Source organism: Aethalodelphis obliquidens, unplaced genomic scaffold (assembly GCF_003676395.1).
Source record: "Aethalodelphis obliquidens isolate GAN/ISIS:26980383/991018 unplaced genomic scaffold, ASM367639v1 scaffold117, whole genome shotgun sequence".
NCBI classification, from domain to species: Eukaryota; Metazoa; Chordata; class Mammalia; order Artiodactyla; family Delphinidae; genus Aethalodelphis; species Aethalodelphis obliquidens.
In genome coordinates this window covers 1,879,846-1,903,397 of record NW_020838061.1, presented here as the reverse complement: position 1 = coordinate 1,903,397, position 23,552 = coordinate 1,879,846, and the positions used below count along the sequence as shown (strand labels likewise).

Genomic DNA, 23,552 nt, shown 5'->3' with positions numbered 1-23,552 from the left:
CAACAAATAACACATAAGGGAATCCCCATAAGGTTAACAGCTGATCTCTCAGCAGAAACCCTACAAGCCAGAAGGGAGTGGCAGGACATACTGAAACTGATGAAGGAGAAAAACCTGCAGCCAAGACTACTCTACCCAGCAAGGATCTCATTCAGATTTGATGGAGAAATTAAAACCTTTACAGACAAGCAAAAGCTGAGAGAGTTCAGCACCACCAAACCAGCTTTACAACAAATGCTAAAGGATCTTCTCTAGGCAAGAAACACAAGAGAAGGAAAAGACCTATAATAACGAACCGAAAACAATTAAGAAAATGGGAATAGGAACATACATATCGATAATTACCTTAAATGTAAATGGACTAAATGCTCCCACCAAAAGACACAGATTGGCTGAATGGATCCAAAAACAAGACCCTTATATATGCTGTGTACAAGAGACCCACTTCAGACCTAGAGACACATACAGACTGAAAGTAAGGGGATGGAAAAAGATATTCCATGCAAATGGAAACCAAAAGAAAGCTGGAGTAGCAATTCTCATATCAGAGAAAATAGACTTTAAAATAAGGACTATTAAAAGAGACAAAGAAGGACACTACATAATGATCAAGGGATCGATCCAAGAAGAAGATATAACAATTGTAAATATTTATGCACCCAACATAGGAGCACCTCAATACATAAGGCAAATACTAACAGCCATAAATGGGGAAATCGATACTAACACATTCATAGTAGGGGACTTAAACACCCCACTTTCACCCATGGACAGATCATCCAAAATGAAAATAAATAAGGAAACACAAGCTTTAAATGATACATTAAACAAGATGGACTTAATTGATATTTATAGGACACTCCATCCAAAAACAACAGAATACACATTTTTCTCAAGTGCTCATGGAACATTCTCCAGGATAGATCATATCTTAGGTCACAAATAAAGCCTTGGTAAATTTAAGAAAATTGAAATTGTATCAAGTATCTTTTCTGACCACAACGCCATGAGACTAGATATCAATTACAGGAAACGATCTGTAAAAAATACAAACACATGGAGGCTAAACAATACACTACTTAATAATGAAGTGATCACTGAAGAAATCAAAGAGGAAATCAAAAAATACCTAGAAACAAATGACAATGGAGACACAACGACCCAAAACCTGTGGGATGCAGCAAAAGTAGTTCTAAGGGGGAAGTTTATAGCAAAACAAGCCCACCTTAAGAAGCAGGAAACATCTCGAATAAACAACCTAACCTTGCACCTCAAGCAATTAGAGAAAGAAGAACAAAAAAACCCCAAAGCTAGCAGAAGGAAAGAAATCATAAAGATCAGATCAGAAATAAATGAAAAAGAAATGAAGGAAACAATAGCAAAGATCAATAAAACTAAAAGCTGGTTCTTTGAGAAGATAAAAAAAATAGATAAACCACTACCCAGACTCATCAATAAAAAAAGGGAGAAGACTCAAATCAATAGAATTAGAAATGAAAAAGGAGAGGTAACAACTGACACTGCAGAAATAAAAGAGATCATGAGAGATTACTACAAGCAACTCTATGCCAATAAAATGGACAACCTGGAAGAAATGGACAAATTCTTAGAAATGCACAACCTGCCAAGACTGAATCAGGAAGAAACAGAAAATATGAACAGACCAATCACAAGCACTGAAATTGAAACTGTGATTAAAAATCTTCCAACAAACAAAAGCCCAGGACCAGATGGCTTCACACGCGAATTCTATCAAACATTTAGAGAAGAGCTAACACCTATTCTTCTCAAACTCTTCCAAAATATAGCAGAGGGAGGAACACTCCCAAACTCCTTCTACGAGGCCACCATCACCTTGATACCAAAACCAGACAAGGATGTCACAAAGAAAGAAAACTACAGGCCAATATCACTGATAAACATAGATGCAAAAATCCTCAACAAAATACTAGCAAACAGAATCCAACAGCACATTAAAAGGATCATACACCATGATCAAGTGGGGTTTATTCCAGGAATGCAAGGATTCTTCAATATACACAAATCTATCAATGTGATAAACCATATTAACAAATTGAAGGAGAAAAACCATATGATCATCTCAATAGATGCAGAGAAAGCTTTTGACAAAATTCAACACCCATTTATGATAAAAACCCTGCAGAAAGTAGGCATAGAGGGAACTTTCCTCAACATAATAAAGGCCATATATGACAAGCCCACAGCAAACATCATCCTCAATGGTGAAAAACTGAAAGCATTTCCACTAAGATCAGGAACAAGACAAGGTTGCCCACTCTCACCACTCTTATTCAACATAGTTTTGGAAGTTTTAGCCACAGCAATCAGAGAAGAAAAGGAAATAAAAGGAATCCAAATCAGAAAAGAAGAAGTAAAGCTGTCACTGTTTGCAAATGACATGATCCTATACATAGAGAATCCTAAACATGCTACCAGAAAACTACTAGAGCTAATCAATGAATTTGGTAAAGTGGCAGGATACAAAATTAATGCACAGAAATCTCTGGCATTCCTATATACTAATGATGAAAAATCTGAAAGTGAAATCAAGAAAACACTCCCATTTACCACTGCAACAAAAAGAATAAAATATCTAGGAATACACCTACCTAAGGAGACAAAAGACCTGTATGCAGAAAATTATAAGACACTGATGAAAGAAATTAAACATGATACAAATAGATGGAGAGATATACCATGTTCTTGGATTGGAAGAATCAACATTGTGAAAATGACTCTACTACCCAAAGCAATCTATAGATTCAATGCAATCCCTATCAAACTACCACTGGCATTTTTCACAGAACTAGAACAAAAAATTTTACAATTTGTATGGAAACACAAAAGACCCTGAATAGCCACAGCAATCTTGAGAACGAAAGAAGGAACTGGAGGAATCAGGCTCCCTGACTTCAGACTATACTACAAAGCTACAGTTATCAAGACGGTATGGTACTGGCACAAAAACAGAAGATAGATCAATGGAACAGGATAGAAAGCCCAGAGATAAACCCATGCACATATGGACACCTTATCTTTGATAAAGGTGGCAGTAATGTACAGGGGAGAAAGGACAGCCTCTTCAATAAGTGGTGCTGGGAAAACTAGACAGGTACATGTAAAAGTATGAGATTAGATCACTCCCTAACACCATACACAAAAATAAGCTCAAAATGGATTAAAGACCTAAATGTAAGGCCAGAAACTATCAAACTCTTAGAGGAAAACATAGGCAGAACACTCTATGACATAAATCACAGCAAGATCCTTTCTGACCCACCTCCTAGAGTAATGGAAATAAAAACAAAAATAAACAAATGGGACCTAATGAAACTTCAAAGCTTTTGCACAGCAAAGGAAACCATAAACAAGACCAAAAGACAACCCTCAGAATGGGAGAAAATATTTGCAAATGAAGCAACCGACAAAGGATTAACCTCTAAAATTTACAAGCAGCTCATGCAGCTCAATAACAAGAAAACAAACAACCCAATCCAAAAATGGGCAGAAGACCTAAATAGACATTTCTCCAAAGAAGATATACAGACTGCCAACAAACACATGAAAGAATTCTCAACATCATTAATCATTAGAGAAATGCAAATCAAAACTACAATGAGATATCATCTCACAGCAGTCAGAATGGCCATCATCAAAAAATTTAGAAACAATAAATGCTGGAGAGGGTGTGGAGAAAAGGGAACACTCTTGCACTGCTGGTGGGAATGTGAATTGGTTCAGCCACTATGGAGAACAGTATGGAGGTTCCTTAAAAAGTACAAATAGAACTACCATATGACCCAGCAATCCCACTACTGGGCATATACCCTGAGAAAACCATAATTCAAAAAGAGTCATGTACCAAAATGTTCATTGCAGCTCTATTTACAATAGCCCAGAGATGGAAACAACCTAAGTGCCCATCATCGGATGAATGGATAAAGAAGATGTGGCACATATATACAATGGAATATTACTCAGCCATAAAAAGAAACGAAATTGAGCTATTTGTAATGAGGTGGATAGACCTAGAGTCTGTCATACAGAGTGAAGTAAGTCAGAAAGAAAAAGACAAATACCGTATGCTAACACATATATATGGAATTTAAGAAAAAAAAATGTCATGAAGAACCTAGGGGTAAAGCAGGAATAAAGACGCAGACCTCCTAGAGAACAGACTTGAGGTTATGGGGAGGGGGAAGGGTGAGCTGTGACAGGGCGAGAGAGAGTGATGGGCATATACACACTAACAAACGTAGTAAGGTAGATAGCTAGTGGGAAGCAGCCGCATGGCACAGGGATATTGGCTCGGTGCTTTGTGACAGCCTGGGGGGGTGGGATAGGGAGGGTGGGAGGGAGGGAGACGCAAGAGGGAAGACATATGGGAACATATGTTTATGTATGACTGATTCACTTTGTTATAAAGCAGAAACTAACACACCATTGTAAAGCAATTATACCCCAATAAAGATGTTAAAATAAATAAATAAATAAATAAATAAATAAATAAAAAATGAAAATACTTGGAGAGATTATAGTCAAAAACTTCCTTAACACGAGAAAGGAAATAGTCACCCAAGTCCAAGAATCGCAGAGTCCCATACCGGATAAACCCAAGGAGGACCATAACAAGGCACATATTACTCAAACTAACAAAAATTAAATACAAAGAAAAAATATTAAAAGCAGCAAGGAAAAAGCAAAAAATAACACACAAGGGAATCCCCATAAGGTTATCAGCTGATTTTTCAGCAGAAACTCTGTAGGCCAGAAGAGAGGGGCAGGATATATTTCAATGATGAAAGGGAAAAACCTACAACCAAGAATACCCTACCCAGCAAGGCTCTTGGTCAGATTTGAAGGAGAAATCAAAAGCTTTACAGAGAAGCAAAACCTAAGAGAGTTCAGCACCACCAAACCAGCTATACAACAAATGCAAAAGGTACTTCTCTAGGCAGAGGAAAAAAAAAAAAGAGGCCACAACTAGAAACAGGGAAATGACAAACGGGAAAGCTCACTGGTAAAGGCAAACATACAGTAAAAGCAGGAAATCATCCTTCCACAAATATGATATCAAAATGAGCAACTGTGAGAAGAGAATATAAATGCAGGAAATGGGAATTGTATTTGAAATTAAGAGGCCACCAACTTAAAACAACCTTCTCTATATAGGCTGCTTTATCAAAACCTCATGGGAAATGTAAACCAAAATATGACAATAGATATACACACAAAAAAGTAACCCAAACACAACACTAAAGATGGTCATCAAACCGCAAAAGAAGAGAACAAAAGAGAAAGGGCAGATAAAAGACCAAAAAAAACAAACCCAAAACAATTACAAAAATGGCAGTAGGAACATACATATCGATAATTACCTTAAATGTAAATGGATTAAAAGCTTCAACCAAAAGACACAGACTGGCTGAATGGATACACAAACAAGACCCGTATATAGGCTGTTTACAAGACAGCCACTTCAAACCTAGGGACACATACAGACTGAAAGTGAGGGGATGGAAAAAGATATTCCATGCAAATGGAAATCAAAAGAAAGCTAGGGTAGCAATACTCATATCAGACAATACAGACTTTTAAAATAAAGACTATTACAAGGGACAAGGAAGGACACTACATAATGATCAAGAGATCAATCCAAGAAGACGATATAACAATTGTAAATATATATGCACCCAACATAGGAGCACCTCAATATATAGGACAAAGGATAACAGCCATAAAAGGAGAAATAAACAGTAAAACAATAATAGTGGGGGACTTTAGCACCCCACTTACATGAATGGACAGATCATCCAGACAGAAAATAAATAAGGAAACACAAGCCTTAAATGCCACATTAGACCAGATAGACTTAACTGATATTTATAAGACATTCCATCCAAAAGCAGCTGAATACACTTTCCTCCCAAGTGCACAGAAACGTTCTCCAGGATAGATCACATCATGGGTAACAAATCGAGCCTTGGTAAATTTAAGAAAACTGAAATCATATCAAGCATCTTTTCTGACCACAACACTATGAGATTAGAAATCAATTACAGGAAAAACTGTAAAAAACGCAAACATGTGGAGGCTAAACAATATGTTACTAAATAACCAATGGATGACTAAAGAAATCAAAGAGGAAATAAAAAATTACCTAGAAAAAAATGGCAGTGAAAAGATGATGACCCAAAACCTATGGGATGCAGCAAAAGCAGTTTTAAGAGGGAAGCTTATAGCAATACAATCTTATCTCAAGAAACAAGATAAACAAAAATCTCAAATAAACAATCTGTCCTTATACCTAAAGCAACTAAAGAAAAGAGAAGAAACAAAACCTGAAGTTAGTAGAAGGAAAGAAATCATAAAGATCAGAGGAGAAATAAATGAAATAGAGATGAAGAAAACAAAGATCAATGAAACTAAAGGCTTGTTCTTTGAAGAGATAAACAAAATTGATAAACATTTAGCCAGACTAATCAAGAAAAAATGAGAGAGGACTCAAATCAATAAAATTAGAAATGAAAAGAAGTTACAACTGATAGCACAGAAACATAGAGGACCATGAGACTACTACAAGCAACTATATGCCAATAAAATGGACAACCTAGAAGAAATGGACAAATTCTTAGAAAGGTACAACCTTCCAAGACTGAACAAGGAAGAAATAGAAAATATGAAAAGACCAATCAGAAACACTGAAACTGATTGAAGCTGTGATTAAGTATCTTCCAACAAACAAAAGTCCAGGAACTGATGGCTTCACAGGTGAATTCTATCAAACATCTAGAGAAGACTTAACACCTACTCCTCTGAAACTCTTCCAAAAAATTAGAGGAAGGAACATACCCAAGCTCATTCTACAAGGCCACCACCACCCTGATACCAAAACCAAAAACGGTATCACAAAAAAAGAAAATTACAGGCCAATATTACTGATGAACATAGATGCAAAAATCATCAAGAAAATACTACCAAACCAAATCCAACCACACATTAAAAAGATTATACACCATGATCAAGTGGGATTTATCCCAGGGATGCAAGGATTCTTCAACACATGCAAATCAATCAATGTGATGCACCCTATTAACAAATTGAAGAAGAAAAAACATGATCAACTCAATAGTAAAACTATCTCTGGAGATGATAGGATTTTATACATAGAAAACCCTAAAGATGCTACCAGAAAACTACTAGAGTTCATCAATGAATGTGGTAAAGTTGCAGGATACAAAATTAATATACAGAAATCTTTTGCATTCCTACACACTAACAATGAAAGTTCAGAAAGAGAAATTAAGGAAACAATCCCATTTACCATTGCATCAGAAAAAATAAAATACCTAGGAATATGGGCTTCCCTGGTGGCGCAGTGGTTGAGAGTCCGCCTGCCAATGCAGGGGACACGGGTTCGTGCCCCGGTCCGGGAGGATCCCACATGCTGTGGACCGGCTGAGCCTGTGAGCCATGGCCACTGGGCCCGTGTGTCCGGAGCCTGTGCTCCGCAACGGGAGAGGCCACAACAGTGAGAGGCTCGTATACCACACACACACACACACAAAAACCTAGGAATAAACCTACCTAAGGAGGCAAAAGACCTGTACTTAGAAAACTATAAGATACTGATGAAAGTAATAAAAGATAACACAAACTGATGGAGAGATAGACCATGTTCCTGGAATGGAAGAATCAATATTGGGAAATGACTATACTACCCAGGGCAAGCTACAGATTCAATGCAATGTCTATCAAATTACCAAGGGCATTTTTCACAGAACTAGAACAAAAAATTTTACAATTTGTATGGAAACACAAAAGACCCCGAATAGCCAAAGCAATCCTGAGGAAAACAGACGTAGCTGGAGGAATCAGGCTCCCTGACTTCGGACTATACTACAAAGCTACAGTAATCAAGACAGTATGGTATTGGCACAAAAACAGAAGTATAGCTCAGTGGAACAGGATAGAAAGCTGCGAGATAAACCCACACACCTATTGTCACCTAATCTATGACAAAGGAGGCAAGAATACACAATGAAGGAAAGACAGCCTCTTCAATAAGTGGTGCTGAGAAGACTGGACAGCTACATGTAAACAAATGAAATTAGAACACTCCCTAATACCATACACAAAAATAAACTCAAAATGTATTAAAGACCTAAATGTAAGGCCAGATACTATAAAACTCTTAGAGAAAAATATAGGCAGAACACTGACATAAATCGCAGCAGTATCATTTTGGTTCCACCTCTTAGAGTAATGAAAATAAAAACAAAAGTAAACAAATGGGACCTAATGAAACTTAAAAGCTTTTGCATAGCAAAGGAAAGCATAAACAAAACAAAAAGGCAACCCTCAGAATGGGAGAAAATATTTGCAAATGAAGCAACCAACAAGGGATTAATCTCCAAAATATACAAACAGTTCATGGAGCTCAATATCAAAAAGACAAACACCCTAATCAAAAAATGGATGGAGGATATAGATATTTTTCCAAAGAAGACATACACATGGCTAAAAAGCACATGAAAAGATGCTCAACATCACTAATTATTAGAGAAATGGAAATCAAAACTACAATGAGGTATCACCTCACAGTGGTTAGAATGGCCATCATCAAAAAACCTACAAACAATAAATGCTGGAGAGTGTGCGGAGCAAAGGGAACCATCCTACACTATTCGTGGGAATGTAAATTGGTATAGCCACTCTGGGGAACAGTAGGGAGGTTCTTTAAAAAACTAAAATAGAGCTACCATATGATCCAGCGACCTCACTCCTGGGCATATATCTGAAGAAAAACATAATTTGAAATGATACCTGCACCCCAATGTTCATTGCAGCACTATTTACAATAGCCAGGACATGGAAGCAACCTAAATGTCCATCAACAGAGGAATGGATAAAGAAGATGTGGTACATATATACAATGGAATATTAGTCAGCCATTAAAAAGAACGAAATTTGCAACCACATTTGCAACAACATGGATGGACCTGGAGACTGTCATACTGAGTGAAGTAAGTCAGACAGAGAAAGACAAGTATCATATGATATCACTTATATGTGGAATCTAAAAAAAAGGTATAAATGAACTTATCTACAAAACAGAAATAGAGTTACAGATGTAGAAAACAAGTTTATGGTTACCAGTGGGCAAGGGGTGGGGGAGGGATAAGTTGGGAGATTGGGATTGACATATACACACTACTGTATATAAAATAGGTAACCAATCAGGACCTACTGTACAGCACAGAGAACTCTACTCAATAGTCTGTAATGGCCTATATGGGAAAGGAATCTAAAAAAGAGTGGATATGTGTATATGTATAACTGATTCACTTTGCTGTACACTTGAAAGTAACACAACATGGTAAATCAACCATACTCCAATAAAATTAAAAAAAAAATAAAATTAGCAGTAATGATTGCACAACTCTAAATATACTAAAACCCAACTAATTGTAAGAAAAGAAAAACAACTAAAACATGAATAAATGCTTGTGACTTTTCGTTAGGCAAAAATGTCTTAGACATGACAGCAAAATAATAATCCATAAATTCAAAAATGAATAAATTGGAATTTATAAAATTAAAATTTTCTGTTCCTCAAAAGACACTTTTAAAAGGAGGTAATGTGTGCAGAACGATTCCCCACCCAAAGACATTTATGTCTTAATCTACAGAAGCCACGAATATGTTATGTTACAATGGCAAAGTGGAGTTAAGGTTGCATATGTAATTAACATTAATCAGGTGACCTTAAGATAGGAAGATTTTCTTGGATTATCTGGGTGGGTTCAAAGTAATCACAAGACATTAAAAGTAGAAGAGGGAGGTGGAATGGTAATGACAGAAGATGTGACTACAGAAGCATGGTCAGAGTTATGTGACATGAGAATGACTTACACTACTTTTCCTGGCTTTGAAAATGGAGGAATTGGACCACAAACCAAGGAAAGTGGGCCAGTCTCTACAAGATGATACAGTGAAGAAATGGATTTTCTCAACGGCCTTCAGAAAGAAATGCAACCCTGCCAACATCTTGACTTTAGCCCAATGTACATGTGTTAGAATTCTAACTTAACAGAAACTATAATAAAATTTTGCTGTTTAAAATCACTAATTTCATGGTAGTTTGTTACAGAAACAATGAAAAAGTAATACAGAAGGAAGAGATAAGCCACAGTTTGGGAGAAAATATTTGCGAAACACATACCTATATACCTGATATAGGGATGAAAATCCAGAAATATATAAAAAACTTTCAAAGCTCAATAATAACAAAACAAACAACCTAATAAAAATGGGCCAAACATTTTAACATACTCTTCACCAAAGAAGAATGGCAAATAAACACATGAAAAGATGCTCAACATAATTAGTCATTAGAAAAATGCAAGTTAAATGTACAGTGCTATACCTGTACATAACCACTAAAATGACTAATATATAAAATGATGTTCAACTTCATTAATAACATGGAAATGCAAATGAAAACCACAATGAGATAGCATTTCAGCTCCAACTGTTTGGCAAACTAAAGTCTGACAATATCAAGTGTTGACATGAATGTGGAGCAACCTCAACATCTATATACTGCTTATGGGAATGTAAATTGGTACATATACTTTGAAAAACAATTTGGCATACTATAGCAAATTTGAAAATGATACATATTGTATGACTCAGTAGTTCCACTCCTAGGTATATTTAGAGAAACGATTGTAATTGTGTACCTAGAAATATGTACAATAATGTTCACAGCAACATTTTAATTGCAAAAATCTGGAAGCACCTCAAATGTCTGTCAGCAGTAGAATGGATAATTAAACTGGGATATATCCACAAAATGAAATACTATAAATTAGGGGAAAATATATAAATTACAGGTACATGGAAAAATCTGGATGGATTTCAGGAATTTGAGCATAAAAAAGTATTTGTAGAGCAAAAAAGGTAAAATGTAGAAAATTATATGTAATATATTTCTATCAATATATAGCTCAAAAACATTGTTTAGTAATACAGACATATAAGGTGAAGTTAAAAAATTAAGAAAGGGAACAATAATCAAAATTCAGGGTAGGGTAGTGGTTATCTCTGAATGGATAGGGAATGGGATGAGAATCAGGGTATTTTATTTTGTTTTTCCTTTAAACTGGGTAGTAGGTAGGTATATGGTTGTTCATCATGTTATTATTTTTATACCTTTCATAAACTGATTAAACAGTCTTTTGGTTCTAATCCATATTTAATAAATACAAATATAAAACATAAAAGAATTATGAAAAATTTAATGAGGTAAGGACTTATTTCCTTCAAAAATACTTATTTTTTACTTTATGTTCAGGGTATAGCACCTTTCTATAAGGTTTGGTAAAGACATATTTGGGGAGAATCAAGTTTACAAATCAACAGCAAGGGAACTAGATTATTAATAGCTTCAGATTTGATCTTCTATCAGCAACAAACATGAAACAGTGTAGGTTTTGTAAAACTTTAACAGTAATGGGTCACAAAAGTCTTGTTTTTACCATTAGATAAATGAGCCTTTGCTACCTGTACCAGGATTAAAGTGTTTATCTTTCCAGACTAATACTTGAAATTTAAATTCACCACATTGGCAACTATGTATAGCTAGGAAGGTCAGAGGTGCAATTTTATATTAAAGGTGCACTACATGCATAAAAAGCACGCACACAGCAAGTAAGGAAGTTCCCCAACTCCTCAAGGAAGAATGCACGTGGATGCATGGGTGTTAAAGTAGATAACATTTGTCCATTATGTCCCCATCCTCTCTATTCTTTATGCTCCTCAATTCCAAACTTTATGAGTCATTAAGTGTTCTTGTTTTCTCTTCTATCCTAATCAAAACCTACTGATTCTTCATTTATACCCTAGTATAAATTAGCTCAACAGTTTAAAGAACAGGTTTGTTATTTGTGGTCTACTGTAAGCAAAATTTTGTATATGTACTTTTCTAGGAAGAGCATCCGAAGTTTTCGTCAGATTCTCAAACGGGTCAAAATGGTTAAGAACCAGTGCTGTAAAGTATTTTCCTTCTTAGATATGGGCATTCAAGCACACTTGAAAGGTTTATGATAAAAGTATTTATTGAAATGGTAAACAAAATTGACAAACTCTTAGCTAGACTAATAAAAAAAGAGTAGATTCAAATAAATAAAATTAGAAATGAAAGATAAGACATTACAGTGGATGCCTCAGAAACAAAAAGGATAATAAAGGATTATTATGAATAGGTATATGCCAACAATTTGATAACTTAGAAGAAATTGATAACTTTCTAGAAACTAACAACTTACCAAGACTGAATCAAGAAGAAATAGAAAGCCTGAACAGACCAATAACCAATAAGGAGATTGAATCAGTAATCAAAAATCCTTCAACAAAGAAGAACCCAAGGTCAGATGGCTTCATGGGTGAAGAATGGTATTCGAAGAATACCAGTTCTTCTTAAACTCTCCCAAAAAATAGAAGAGGGAACACTTCCAAATTCATTTGATGGTATCACTCTGATATTAAAGCCAGACAAAGGCACTACAGGAAAAGAAAACTACAAGCCAATATCCCTAACAAACACAGATGCAAAAATCCTCAATAAAGTAATAGCAAACTAAATTCAACAGCATATTAACAGGATTATACAACAGGAACAAGTGGACTGTATCCCTCAGATGCAAGGATGATTCACCATATGTGTATCAATGTGACACACCACATTAACAGAATAAAGGATGAAAACCACATTTGTGATCACCTCAGTAGATACAGAAAAAGCATTTTACAAAATTCAAAATCCATTCATGAGAAAAAGCTCTCAACAAAATAGGTATAGAAAGAACTTAATTCAATAAACATCATATATGAAAAGCCCACAGCTAACATCAAAATCAATTGGGAAAAACTGAAAACTTATTCTCCAAATCCAGTACAAGTCAAGGGTGTCCACATCTGAAACTTCCATTTAACATAGTATTGGAAGTCCTAGCCAGAGCAACTAGACAAGAAAAAGAAATATAAGGAATTCAAATCAGAAAGGAAGAAGTTAAATATCTGCAGAAGACACAATCATATATGTAGAAAACTCTAACGACAACCACAAACTATTAGAATTAATAAACAAATTCACTAAAGCTGCAAGATACAAAATCGACATACAAAATATCAGTTGTGTTTCTATACACTAACAATGAACTATCCAAAAAAAATTAAGAAAACAATTCCATTTCCAATAGCAATAAAAAGAATGAAACAGTTAAGAATAAACTCAACCAGAGGTGAAAGACTTGTACACTGAAAATTATAAAAAAACTGATGAAGGAAATTAAAGACACAAAAATGGGCTTCCCTGGTGGCGCAGTGGTTGAGAGTCTGCCTGCCGATGCAGGGGACACGGGTTCGTGCCCTGGTCCGGGAAGATCCCACATGCCGTGGAGCAGCTGGGCCCGTGAGCCATGGCCGCTGAGCCTGCGCATCCGCAGCCTGTGCTCCACAATGGGAGAGGCCACAACAGTGAGAGGCCCGTGTACCACAAAAAAAAAAAAAAAAAAAATGGAAAGACACCCCATGTTCATGGATTGGAAGAATTAATATTGTTAAAATGTCCATGCTACCCAAAGTGATCTACACATTAAATGCAATTCCTATTAAAATCCCAATAGCATTCTTTACAGAAAAAGAAAAAAAATCCTAAATTTTATATGGAAACAAAAAAGACCCTGAAAAGCAAGTCTTGAGCAAGAACAAAGCTGGAGGTATCACACATCCTGATTTCAAAATATTATTACAAAGTTACAGTAATCCAAACAATATTGTATTGGCATAAAAACACACATAGACCAATGTAACAGAACAGATTACAGAGAAATAAACCCATGCGTTTATGGCCAACTGATCTTTGACAAGGGTGCCAAAAACACAGTAGGGAAAGGATAGTCATTTCAATAAATGGTGCTGGGAGAACTGGGTATCTAGATGCAGAAGAATGAAATTGGATCCTAATTTCCCATCTCACACCATATAAAATATCAACTCAATATAGATTAAAGACTTAAATGTAAAAACTGAAATGTAAAACTACTAAAAGAAAGCACAGTGTAAAAACTTCTTGACATTGGTCTTAGCAATGACCCCAAAAGCACAGATAACAAAAGCAAAAATAAACAAGGGGGACAACATCAAACTAAAAAGCTTCTGTACAGCAAAGGAAACAACAGAGGCAACCTATAGAATGGTAGAAAATATTTGCAAACCATGTATCTGATAAGGGTTAACATCCAAAACATATAAGGAACTCATACAACTCAACAGCAAAAAAATAACTGACTAAAAAATGGGCAAAGAACAGTAATAGACATTTCTCAAAAGAAGACATAAAAATGGCCAACACGTATATGAAAAGTTGCTCAGCATCACTAGTCATCAGGGAAGTGCAAATTAAAACCACAATGATATATCACCTCACAACAGTTGAATGGCAAAAAGTCACGAGATAACAAGTGTTGGCAAGGATGTGGAGAAAAGAGAACCCTTAAACACTGTTGGTAGGAATGTAAATTGGTATAGCTATTATGGAAAACAGTATGGAGGTTCCTCAAAACCTCAAAAATAGAACTACCATATGATCCAGTAATCCCACTTCTGGGACTATATCCAAAGAAAATGAAATCTGGATCTTGAAGAGATACTTGCACCTCCCATGTTCATTGCAGCATTATTCAAATAGCCAAGATATGGAAACAACCTAAATGTCCATCAACAGATGAATGGATAAAGAAAATATCATGTGTGTATGTATGTGTGTATATGTGTGTGTGCGTGTTAATACTGAAGACTGCAAATTTCATGGTTTAAAAATGTATATACATATATGTGTGCATGTGTGTGTATACACACACATGCATACACATACATACAATGGTATAAAGAGGATATCCTCCCATTTTTGACAACAAGGCTGAACCTGGAGGACATTATACTAAGTGCAATAAGGCAGACTCAGAAGAGAAATACTGTATGATCTCACTTACATGTATAATCTAAAATAGACTCAAAATCAGAGAGAAGAATACTGGTTACTGGTGTGGGGTAAGGTAGAGGGGAAAATGGGGAGGTGTTGGCCAAAGAGTACAAAGCTTCAGTTATGCAAGAAGAGTAAGTTCCAGAGATCTAATACATATCATGGTGACTATGGTTAATAATGTTGTATTGTATACTTAAAATTTGCTAAGAGGGTGGATCTTAAGTGTTCTCACCACATACACACACATACACAATAAAATGGTAATTATATGAGGTGACATATATGTTAATTAGCTTGATTGTGGTGATCATTTCACAATGTATACATATGTCAAAACATCAAGCTGTACACTTTAAATGAATATTCTGATCCTGGATTGGAGGCCCTGCCTTAAATGCCATTTATTGTATTGTATAAATACAACTTGTTTGTATTCAATTAGAAATTAAGATTAGATTTAGTAAACTATAAAACAACATTTAAATTAAATTGAACGAAAGTAACTAGAACTCTCAAATCAATATTTTTCTCTGTTATTTTTTGCCGAAAACAAGCAAATGACAAGCAAATAAGTCAAACTCATATTATAGAAATACTTTAAAAAGAAACAACTGGTAATGTCTATGGCTGACTGTATACACACAGCCCAACCTCCAGTCATTTTACAGTCTGAATACTGAGAATTTTATGGTTTAAGAAAAGGGTCACCCCACAGCTCTGCAGAGTTTTCTAATAGAGAGATTTAATTACATTCATGACATCATAATTAATAAGGCAGGAGTATATTGATACAGTTGAAAAAGATGTTTAACAAGAGAGTTGAACTGAAAAAGGATCTTCTCATTAGCCACAAGTTTACCAGAAGAGTCAATTAACCAGAACACCTCATTCATAAAGCATTCTGGCTTAGTACAGATTTATTGTAAATAGATTTAAACAAAGGCATAACTCACTTTACACAATAAAAGTACCGGGGAATAGTTCATGCAAATCACATTTTCATTCCTTCAGCAATTCTAAGTTTCTCAAGGATTGAATCCTGATTATATGAATAGTCCCTAGCACTCAGCTGGCAACTTTATTTAATAAGTAATTCAATTGAATTCTATTTAAAATGTACTGGGGAATACAATAAATACCAAGAAATCCTGTTTATTCCATAATATAGTAAAGAGCAAAAATTTATTTTAAAATTCAGAAATATGTAAATTCAGCTATTAGGGACAAATGCTAGTTACTTATTATCCAATCTAGATTTTGAGCTTTCCAAACATAGGAGTATCAAGGTAGGCTTAAAAACATCATCTCTCTAAGATTAATAAAAAGGAGAAAAAATACTGAGAGTCAGCAAGTATATAGGAGAGTGAATCTATTCTAGACTGCTAATGAAAATTAATAAAACTTTACCCAGTGCTTCGTATATGACTCAAACATATATAAGAGAAGCTCAGGAAATATTTTTCTGTTTAATAAATGAATAAATACCACCTTTATGTATGTCAGTTTGGCAATACATTGATATTTTTCATGCCTTCTGACTTACAATTCCATTTCTAGAAATTTATTCTAAGGAAACAGTTATAGATGCACATAAAGATTTATGTACAAGGTGTTTTGACAAAGCATTGATTACATTAGCAAAATAATTGGAAATATGTTAAATTTCCAAAAATTTATGAAAATTGTACATTTGAAAATGGTATATTCATACACAGAATATTTATGCCACTGTTAAGAATTCTGTCCAATGCCATCCAACTACTCAGTGGTGGGGTCAGGATTCAGTTTCAGGCCTGTTTGACTCGAGTTTATATTTCTAAGCATGTAGATAAATTCAAGAATAACTTGAGGCTAGAAAAGATGAAAAGTACAATGGTGAATAGAATCAGTTACTACAATGAGATACCAATAGGCTGGCATGATAGATTAGATCAACAAGATAAAAGTTAAAAAGACATAAATGTACCTATAACTAAGTCCAAAAAGTCTATATGCTTAAGTACAGACTGAGAAAAGACATAGCTTACCAGTGGCCCATGTAAAAAAGTTTAATGAATTTTAGAGAACTGCACAATCACTATATCATGGTCAAAGGCTGATTATAAGCAAGGTTGATTGTGATGACTCAAAACAAAAATAAATATAAAAACAAATGTGATCTTAGGCAGTTTTAACAGAAATATATTATGTAGAACAAGAGAAGTCAGAGTCTGACTCTATCCTGCGGTAGTCAAAATACTTACACCCGAAGAAAACACTAACCATCCTGAACATGTTTGGCAGAGAATGATCATGAAAGTGAAGGAACTCAAAGCTATGACATATGAGGAATGGTTAAACTACTAATACACTTATCCAGGAAGCAAAACTACTTAAAGTGTAACTGACATCTGAAGAGTTGTTTTGTGGAAGAGAGATGAGAATTGTTCTGTATGGCACCAATGCAAGAGATACAGGGCCAATGGGTAGAACTTATAATTATGACACAGGTTTGTGTTTGACATAAGAAAGGACCTTAAGTTGAATGAGAGCTGCCAGAAAATGGAATGGACTGCCTTAGGTTCCTTAATCCAGAGTTTTATTCATGTAGAAGAAAACAGCCAGTTAGCGTACCTATTGTAGAGGGGAGTACGGTACCACAGTGAAGACTGAACTAGAAAACATTTAAAATTACTTTCAAAACTGAGATCTTAATGAATTTCTTAAACTCAGGCTTCCAAATATCAGGTGTACCTGTATAAACATTTTAAGAAAGAAAAGTCAGACTGCTTAGAAGAACTAAAACCCTGTACTACTCATTGATTATTCGTTAAGAAAAATCACCAATTGTTTTTCATTGGAGTTAGGATTTTAGATGTTTGGGTTAAATATAATAGTGTTTATTTTGAGATGCCTTGTAACTATTTCTCACAACTTAAAAAACGAGCCTAACAAATAGTTCAAAGACGTTTTTGATGACTAGAGCTAACAAACAAACCAACCTCACAGCTTTTACATCATATTTCTGTTATACAAAATTCAAACTTTTGTAGGCAAGTTACCTGCTCTGGTTTCACTAGATGCTTTCTGGACTCCTCTTCTTTGGCTGCATGCACATTTATAGATGCACATATTACAGCTGCTGGCATGGTTGTCAGCTTTCCCATCTGAGAAAGATATATCAAAAAGGTATTTTTAATTGAAAGCTTCCCACCCTCTATTTCCTGATAAAGTTTGGGGGGCATCTGAGGAACACTATTGGTTTCATTTAAATTTATTAAAAACTCAAGCACTCCAAATTATTCATACATTTTTAGGATATAATTCCTAAAATTCTTTTCTCATGGTAGAGTCTTATTTTTACCAATTTGTTAACTATCTACTTCATATGGAATATAGCAATATAATAATTACTAGTTACAAGTGAATATAAGCTTTGAGGGATGAAGTGAGATATAGATTATGATATTCACTCAGTCCACAAATATTTATTGAACAATTACTATATGTCAGATCCATCAGGGAACAAAACAAAGATCCTTGCTCTCATGGAGCTGACATTCTAGTGGAGAAGAGGCAGGAGATGAACACAATACATATATTATATAGTATATTAAAATCGATAAATGCTATGGAAAAAGTAAAGGATAAGGGTGATCTGGAGTACTGGGTGATTCAGGTTGTATCTTGAAATAAAATTTATAATTACATTATTTATAAAAAATAACAACCTACCATTACAAATCTTATGCCCCTAACTTATTCCTTTTTACCTATTTCATGCTTGATCTAAAGCCAAAAGTGACCTTAGTTTTAGATATAACTTGATTTGAATTAAGAATGCAGGAAAATTACTGGCTCTAAGAACAAAGTGTTCCAGTGTTTATCCAGGTACAGAATAATTCCTAAAGATTATTCATTCAACAAGGCCAAATGAAAAGCTTTCCAGGGAATGACTATTTTAAGAGCTTGATTCTTTAGACTCAGAAGGAGGCCTGCTGAAATTGACCAAAGACATCCAGAGGGAAGAGGTCTCTCTGGCTTACACATAAGTGGAATTGTTCAAGAACTGGAAGAAACACTGGCCAAAGGATTCCAAATCTTATTGAATAACAGTGATCGTGTCTGCACTTCATTTCTGACATATTTTTCAATATTTTCTGGACAGAATACGGGAAGCTGCAGGCACTAGTTAAGCAATTTCCTGTTTAAACTAGGCATGATTCTGATTTAGATTGAGACTCCAGAAATATAGGGTAAAAGGAAGACTCAACACTAATAAAAGAAATTGTGTTCACTGTTTTTCCCCTTCAAGCCTCCCTCTAGTACATAAGTCAGCATCACAGAACAATTTATCTAGGCCTGCCTTCCAAAAGGCATCACTTCTGATTTCTTACACACAGTTGGTGTTCACTAATGAAATAAGATTTCCACTCAGTATCTAATGTCGGGTATCAATAAAAAACATATTAAAATGGATGCCAGCAATGGATATTCTCCCGTGTACCTGAAAAAAATTTTCAATAAAGCTCTGATTATTTGAAGCATGTCAATTCTTACAATATTTAAAACCTATTTTAAAAATACCGGATTAGACCTTACTCCCTAGATAGAACATTTGAAGTATGCTAATATCTGAAAAAATTTCAATACCCTATGTTCTTAGTATAGTTATTTTATTTCACATAATGGAAAAATAATAGCATGTAGACTATAAAATAAATTCTTAGGTATTACTTAATAACTATGATCGACTGCTCCAGAGTGTGGACTGACTAATTGAACTAGTGGCCTAAAAAGTTAATACAGTATACCTTGAAAAATGCTTAAGTATCTTTGCTACATTTTCTACTCTATAGGGCAGGGTCCATCCACCTTGACTTTTATTAATAAGGCAGTGTGGCATAATGGTAAAAACATAAGCTTAGGAGTTGCACAGACCTTGTTTTGAACTCAAGTTGTGGAACTTACTATCTAAATCTGGGCAAGTTACTTAAGCTCTTAAGAATTATGCTGCCCAATATGGTAATTACTAGATGCATATGGTTATTTAAATTTAAATTTATTAAAAATAAATAAAATTTAAAATTTAGTTCCTTAGTCACATTAGCCCCATTTCAAGTGCTCAACAGCATAATGTAGGGCACAGATATACAATATTTCCATCACTGAAGAAATTTCTACTGGACAGAGCTATCTTAAGAGTCTCAGGTTATATATCTGAAAAGAAATGGGAATGCCTTCCTTTTTATGATTATCTTGAGGATTAAAGAATTACATAAAAATGGCTTGCACTTGGTAAACGGGCAATTAATTCTAGCTCCCCATTCTTTCTGATTGCTGAATAAAGATGTTAAGTGGTGGTGCTTACTCCCCATTTTTCTTCTCACATGTATTTGATGTTAATCAGGCTCTAGTGAGGGCCATAATAACAATAAAAAACATAGCATACTTACTGCCTCTAAACAAAAAAGGCCAAGACTTTGATCAAAAGAAAAGAGGCAGGGCTCCCCTGGTGGTGCGGTGGTTGAGAGTCCGCCTGCCGATGCTAGGGGACACGGGTTCATGCCCCGGTCCGGGAAGATCCCACATGCCGCGGAGCGGCTAGGCCCATGAGCCATGACCGCTGAGCCTGCGTGTCTGGAGCCTGTGCTCCGCAACGGGAGAGGCCAGAACAGTGAGAGGCCCGCATACCGCAAAAAAAGAAAAGAAAAGAGGCAGATTGGCACACTCAGGCCTTTTCAAAACACAGGTTATACTGATGAAAAAGGCATCACTATCCAGAGAGACAGCTGATTATATACCACACTGAAAAAATTAGAATATGGATTGGTAAACTACAGATCTGGGCTAAATCTGGTCTGGACTCTGAGCTAAAAATGCTTTTTCTTAAAACATATTTAAAAATTTATAAAAACAAAATAAACAAACAGAAAACAAAGAAGAATATGTGACCTTTTGTGTCCTACAAGTCTAACATATTTACTATCTGCCCCTTTATAGAAAAAACAATTGCCAATGCCTAATTTAGAAAATAAAATAAGGTATTTGAAGAACATCAGAGCTTGGGGGTATTATAAAATTTACAGGCTCATAAGGCTGTTAGTTAAATAGTATTAAAATTGGGCAGAGGCAATCCTAGTTTTCACAAGGTAAGACCTTGAGTTAAAATTATTTGTAACTTCAAAATAATGACTTGTCAATTCAAAATTATGTGTCTTGTTTAAAATCAATTATCTTCCTATTAAAGATAACAAACAGGCCCTAGAACAGAATTCTATCATATAGAGATTTACAAAGAGCAAGACTGAAGATGAGCATCAGTTAACTCCCCCATGAGACTCAACCCTTCCAATTACTTCTGTAATCAAAATATAGTTGATTCGCATTATTTGCAGTAGTTATATTCCATAAAGTAGCCCTGAACACTGATTTAGGGAATAATGAACACTACTCCTAGGGAAAATACAGGGTTAATTTCTTGTGAACCTCTGGTTACATTTTCATCAACTGATCAATACATAACCTTGTTTTATATGTGTTTCTGTTTAAAGACACCTTGTTTACTATATATTGTTGATTCAGTAACATTGAACTCACAGCCAACAGCACTCTAACTCATGCCACGATGAAGTTTATCCAACATACATATTTTCTCCCTAAGGCATATCACAGCTTTCTTGCACTTAAGAACACTAGATAGCACTTCTGCACTATGCATGGAGACATTTCAAATAGCAGCATTTCCAAAAAAAAAAAAGTGAAAACACTTAGCACTATTTACCACAAAAGGGACACTTGTTCACAGTATGAGAGCTGGAAAAATAAGGCAGAGAATTAACTGGTCCAACTTTACTTGGGAGTACAAACATATCTGTTTTCTCTTCTTTACTAACAAAATTGAAATTTAAACTTCTCTCCTATAAGAATTTTTGTTACTTATTTTGTAAGAAAGAGCATATAATTATTATAGGCTAATCTAAAATCAGTCCTAATCATTAATTCTGCTTTAGAGATATATTATCATGTAGTAAATGCTATTTTATTAAATCAAGAGTCCTGTGATAAGTATAAAACAAAACTGAAATTTAGAAAGGTAAGCCCTAAAAACTAAAAGGAAAATGAAATAAACAATGTTGAGGCAATGATCACACAGACAGGAACAATTCAAAATGAACTTACAACCAGTAATTGGGCTATATCCAAAGGACAAAGAGAACATCAACAAACAAACAAACAAACCTTAAAACTTAATAATCATATTGTTAGTGGCAGTTTTGATACTTTATTATGAACCTGCTCTGTGTGTTATACAAGGAGACATTTAAATATGCTGGCATTTTAAAGATTGGGATTTTCAGTGTGGGAGAAAGATGTAAGATTAATGAAGTTAAAGCAAGATCCTGTAGTTCTGAATTGGAATAAGATTTATCAGTTGATTATATTATCATGATACAGGAAATATAGAAGACGGAGAAATACATTAAAAGACACCATGGTGTACTGGAATATAGCTATGCAACAAAGTACCCCACGCAAACAGCCAGATAGACCTTCGAGTTGAGATTTGTAAGAAAATTCAATTGTGCTTGCAATATTGCAAGTGTAAACTGCTTTAAAATATTTGGCTCAAGAACTTGATGAGTCTATTTCCAGCACCCAATGAGTTGTGACAAGTTGACATTAGTCATCAAAGTTCAGTACAGCAGCTTAACAGAACTTTGTATGCTGTAGTGCCTTTTGAGTTGTTTACTTGTGAAGATCTGAGAGGAAGTAGTGATACAGTTGAAAGAACACCAGGCTGTGAATTGGAAAAGCTGTGTTCTAGTCTGTGCTCTGCTAATAATTCACTATGTCACCTTTTACAAGTTAATTCCCCCTCACTGTGTGTCAGATTGCCCATTTGTGAAAGGAAGCTGCACTACAAAATGTCTACACTTCCTTCTAATTTTGACAATGCATGATTCTAAAGTTCAGTGATAATTTCCAAGTATATAATTTACTACAGATAAGATATTGCCATTTTGTTTCTCTAAAAACCAGAAGGAAAGTCACCAACAAATAATTACCTTATATTGAAATAATACTCTAGATTATATAATCAGAATCACACTTTTACTCACACCGAACATCTTAAATGCGAAGACCACAGAGGGAATTTCAAGAATTTAAAAGTCATTTAAAAACATACACAACTAAAAATTACCTCTTACTTAAATAAATGAATTTAAAAACCTTCTTCCTAAAAAAATAAAAAATAAAAACTTCTTCCTAAAGACAGCATTTTTTTTTCTTAACATCTTTATTGGAGTATAATTGCTTTACAATGGTGTGTTAGTTTCTGCTTTATAACAAAGTGAATCAGTTATACATATACATATGTCCCCATATGTCTTCCCTCTTGCATCTCTCTCCCTCGCACCCTCCCTATCCCATCCCTCCAGGTGGTCACAAAGCACCGAGCTGAAAAAGACACCATTTTTTTAAAATGGAGATAATG

General features: G+C 34.9%; 1 protein-coding gene across 6 annotated transcripts in view; it reads right to left on the bottom strand.

The window, feature by feature from the left end:
* Window positions 1–23,552, bottom strand: part of APOOL (apolipoprotein O like) — a 126,021-nt gene that overhangs the window by 64,942 nt on the left and 37,527 nt on the right. For all 6 annotated transcript variants that reach the window (XM_027097865.1, XM_027097864.1, XM_027097867.1 and 3 more), the window contains exon 2: window positions 18,115–18,219. In XM_027097865.1, the coding sequence (XP_026953666.1) occupies window positions 18,115–18,219 (105 nt within the window). The remainder of the gene's footprint in view (window positions 1–18,114; window positions 18,220–23,552) is intronic.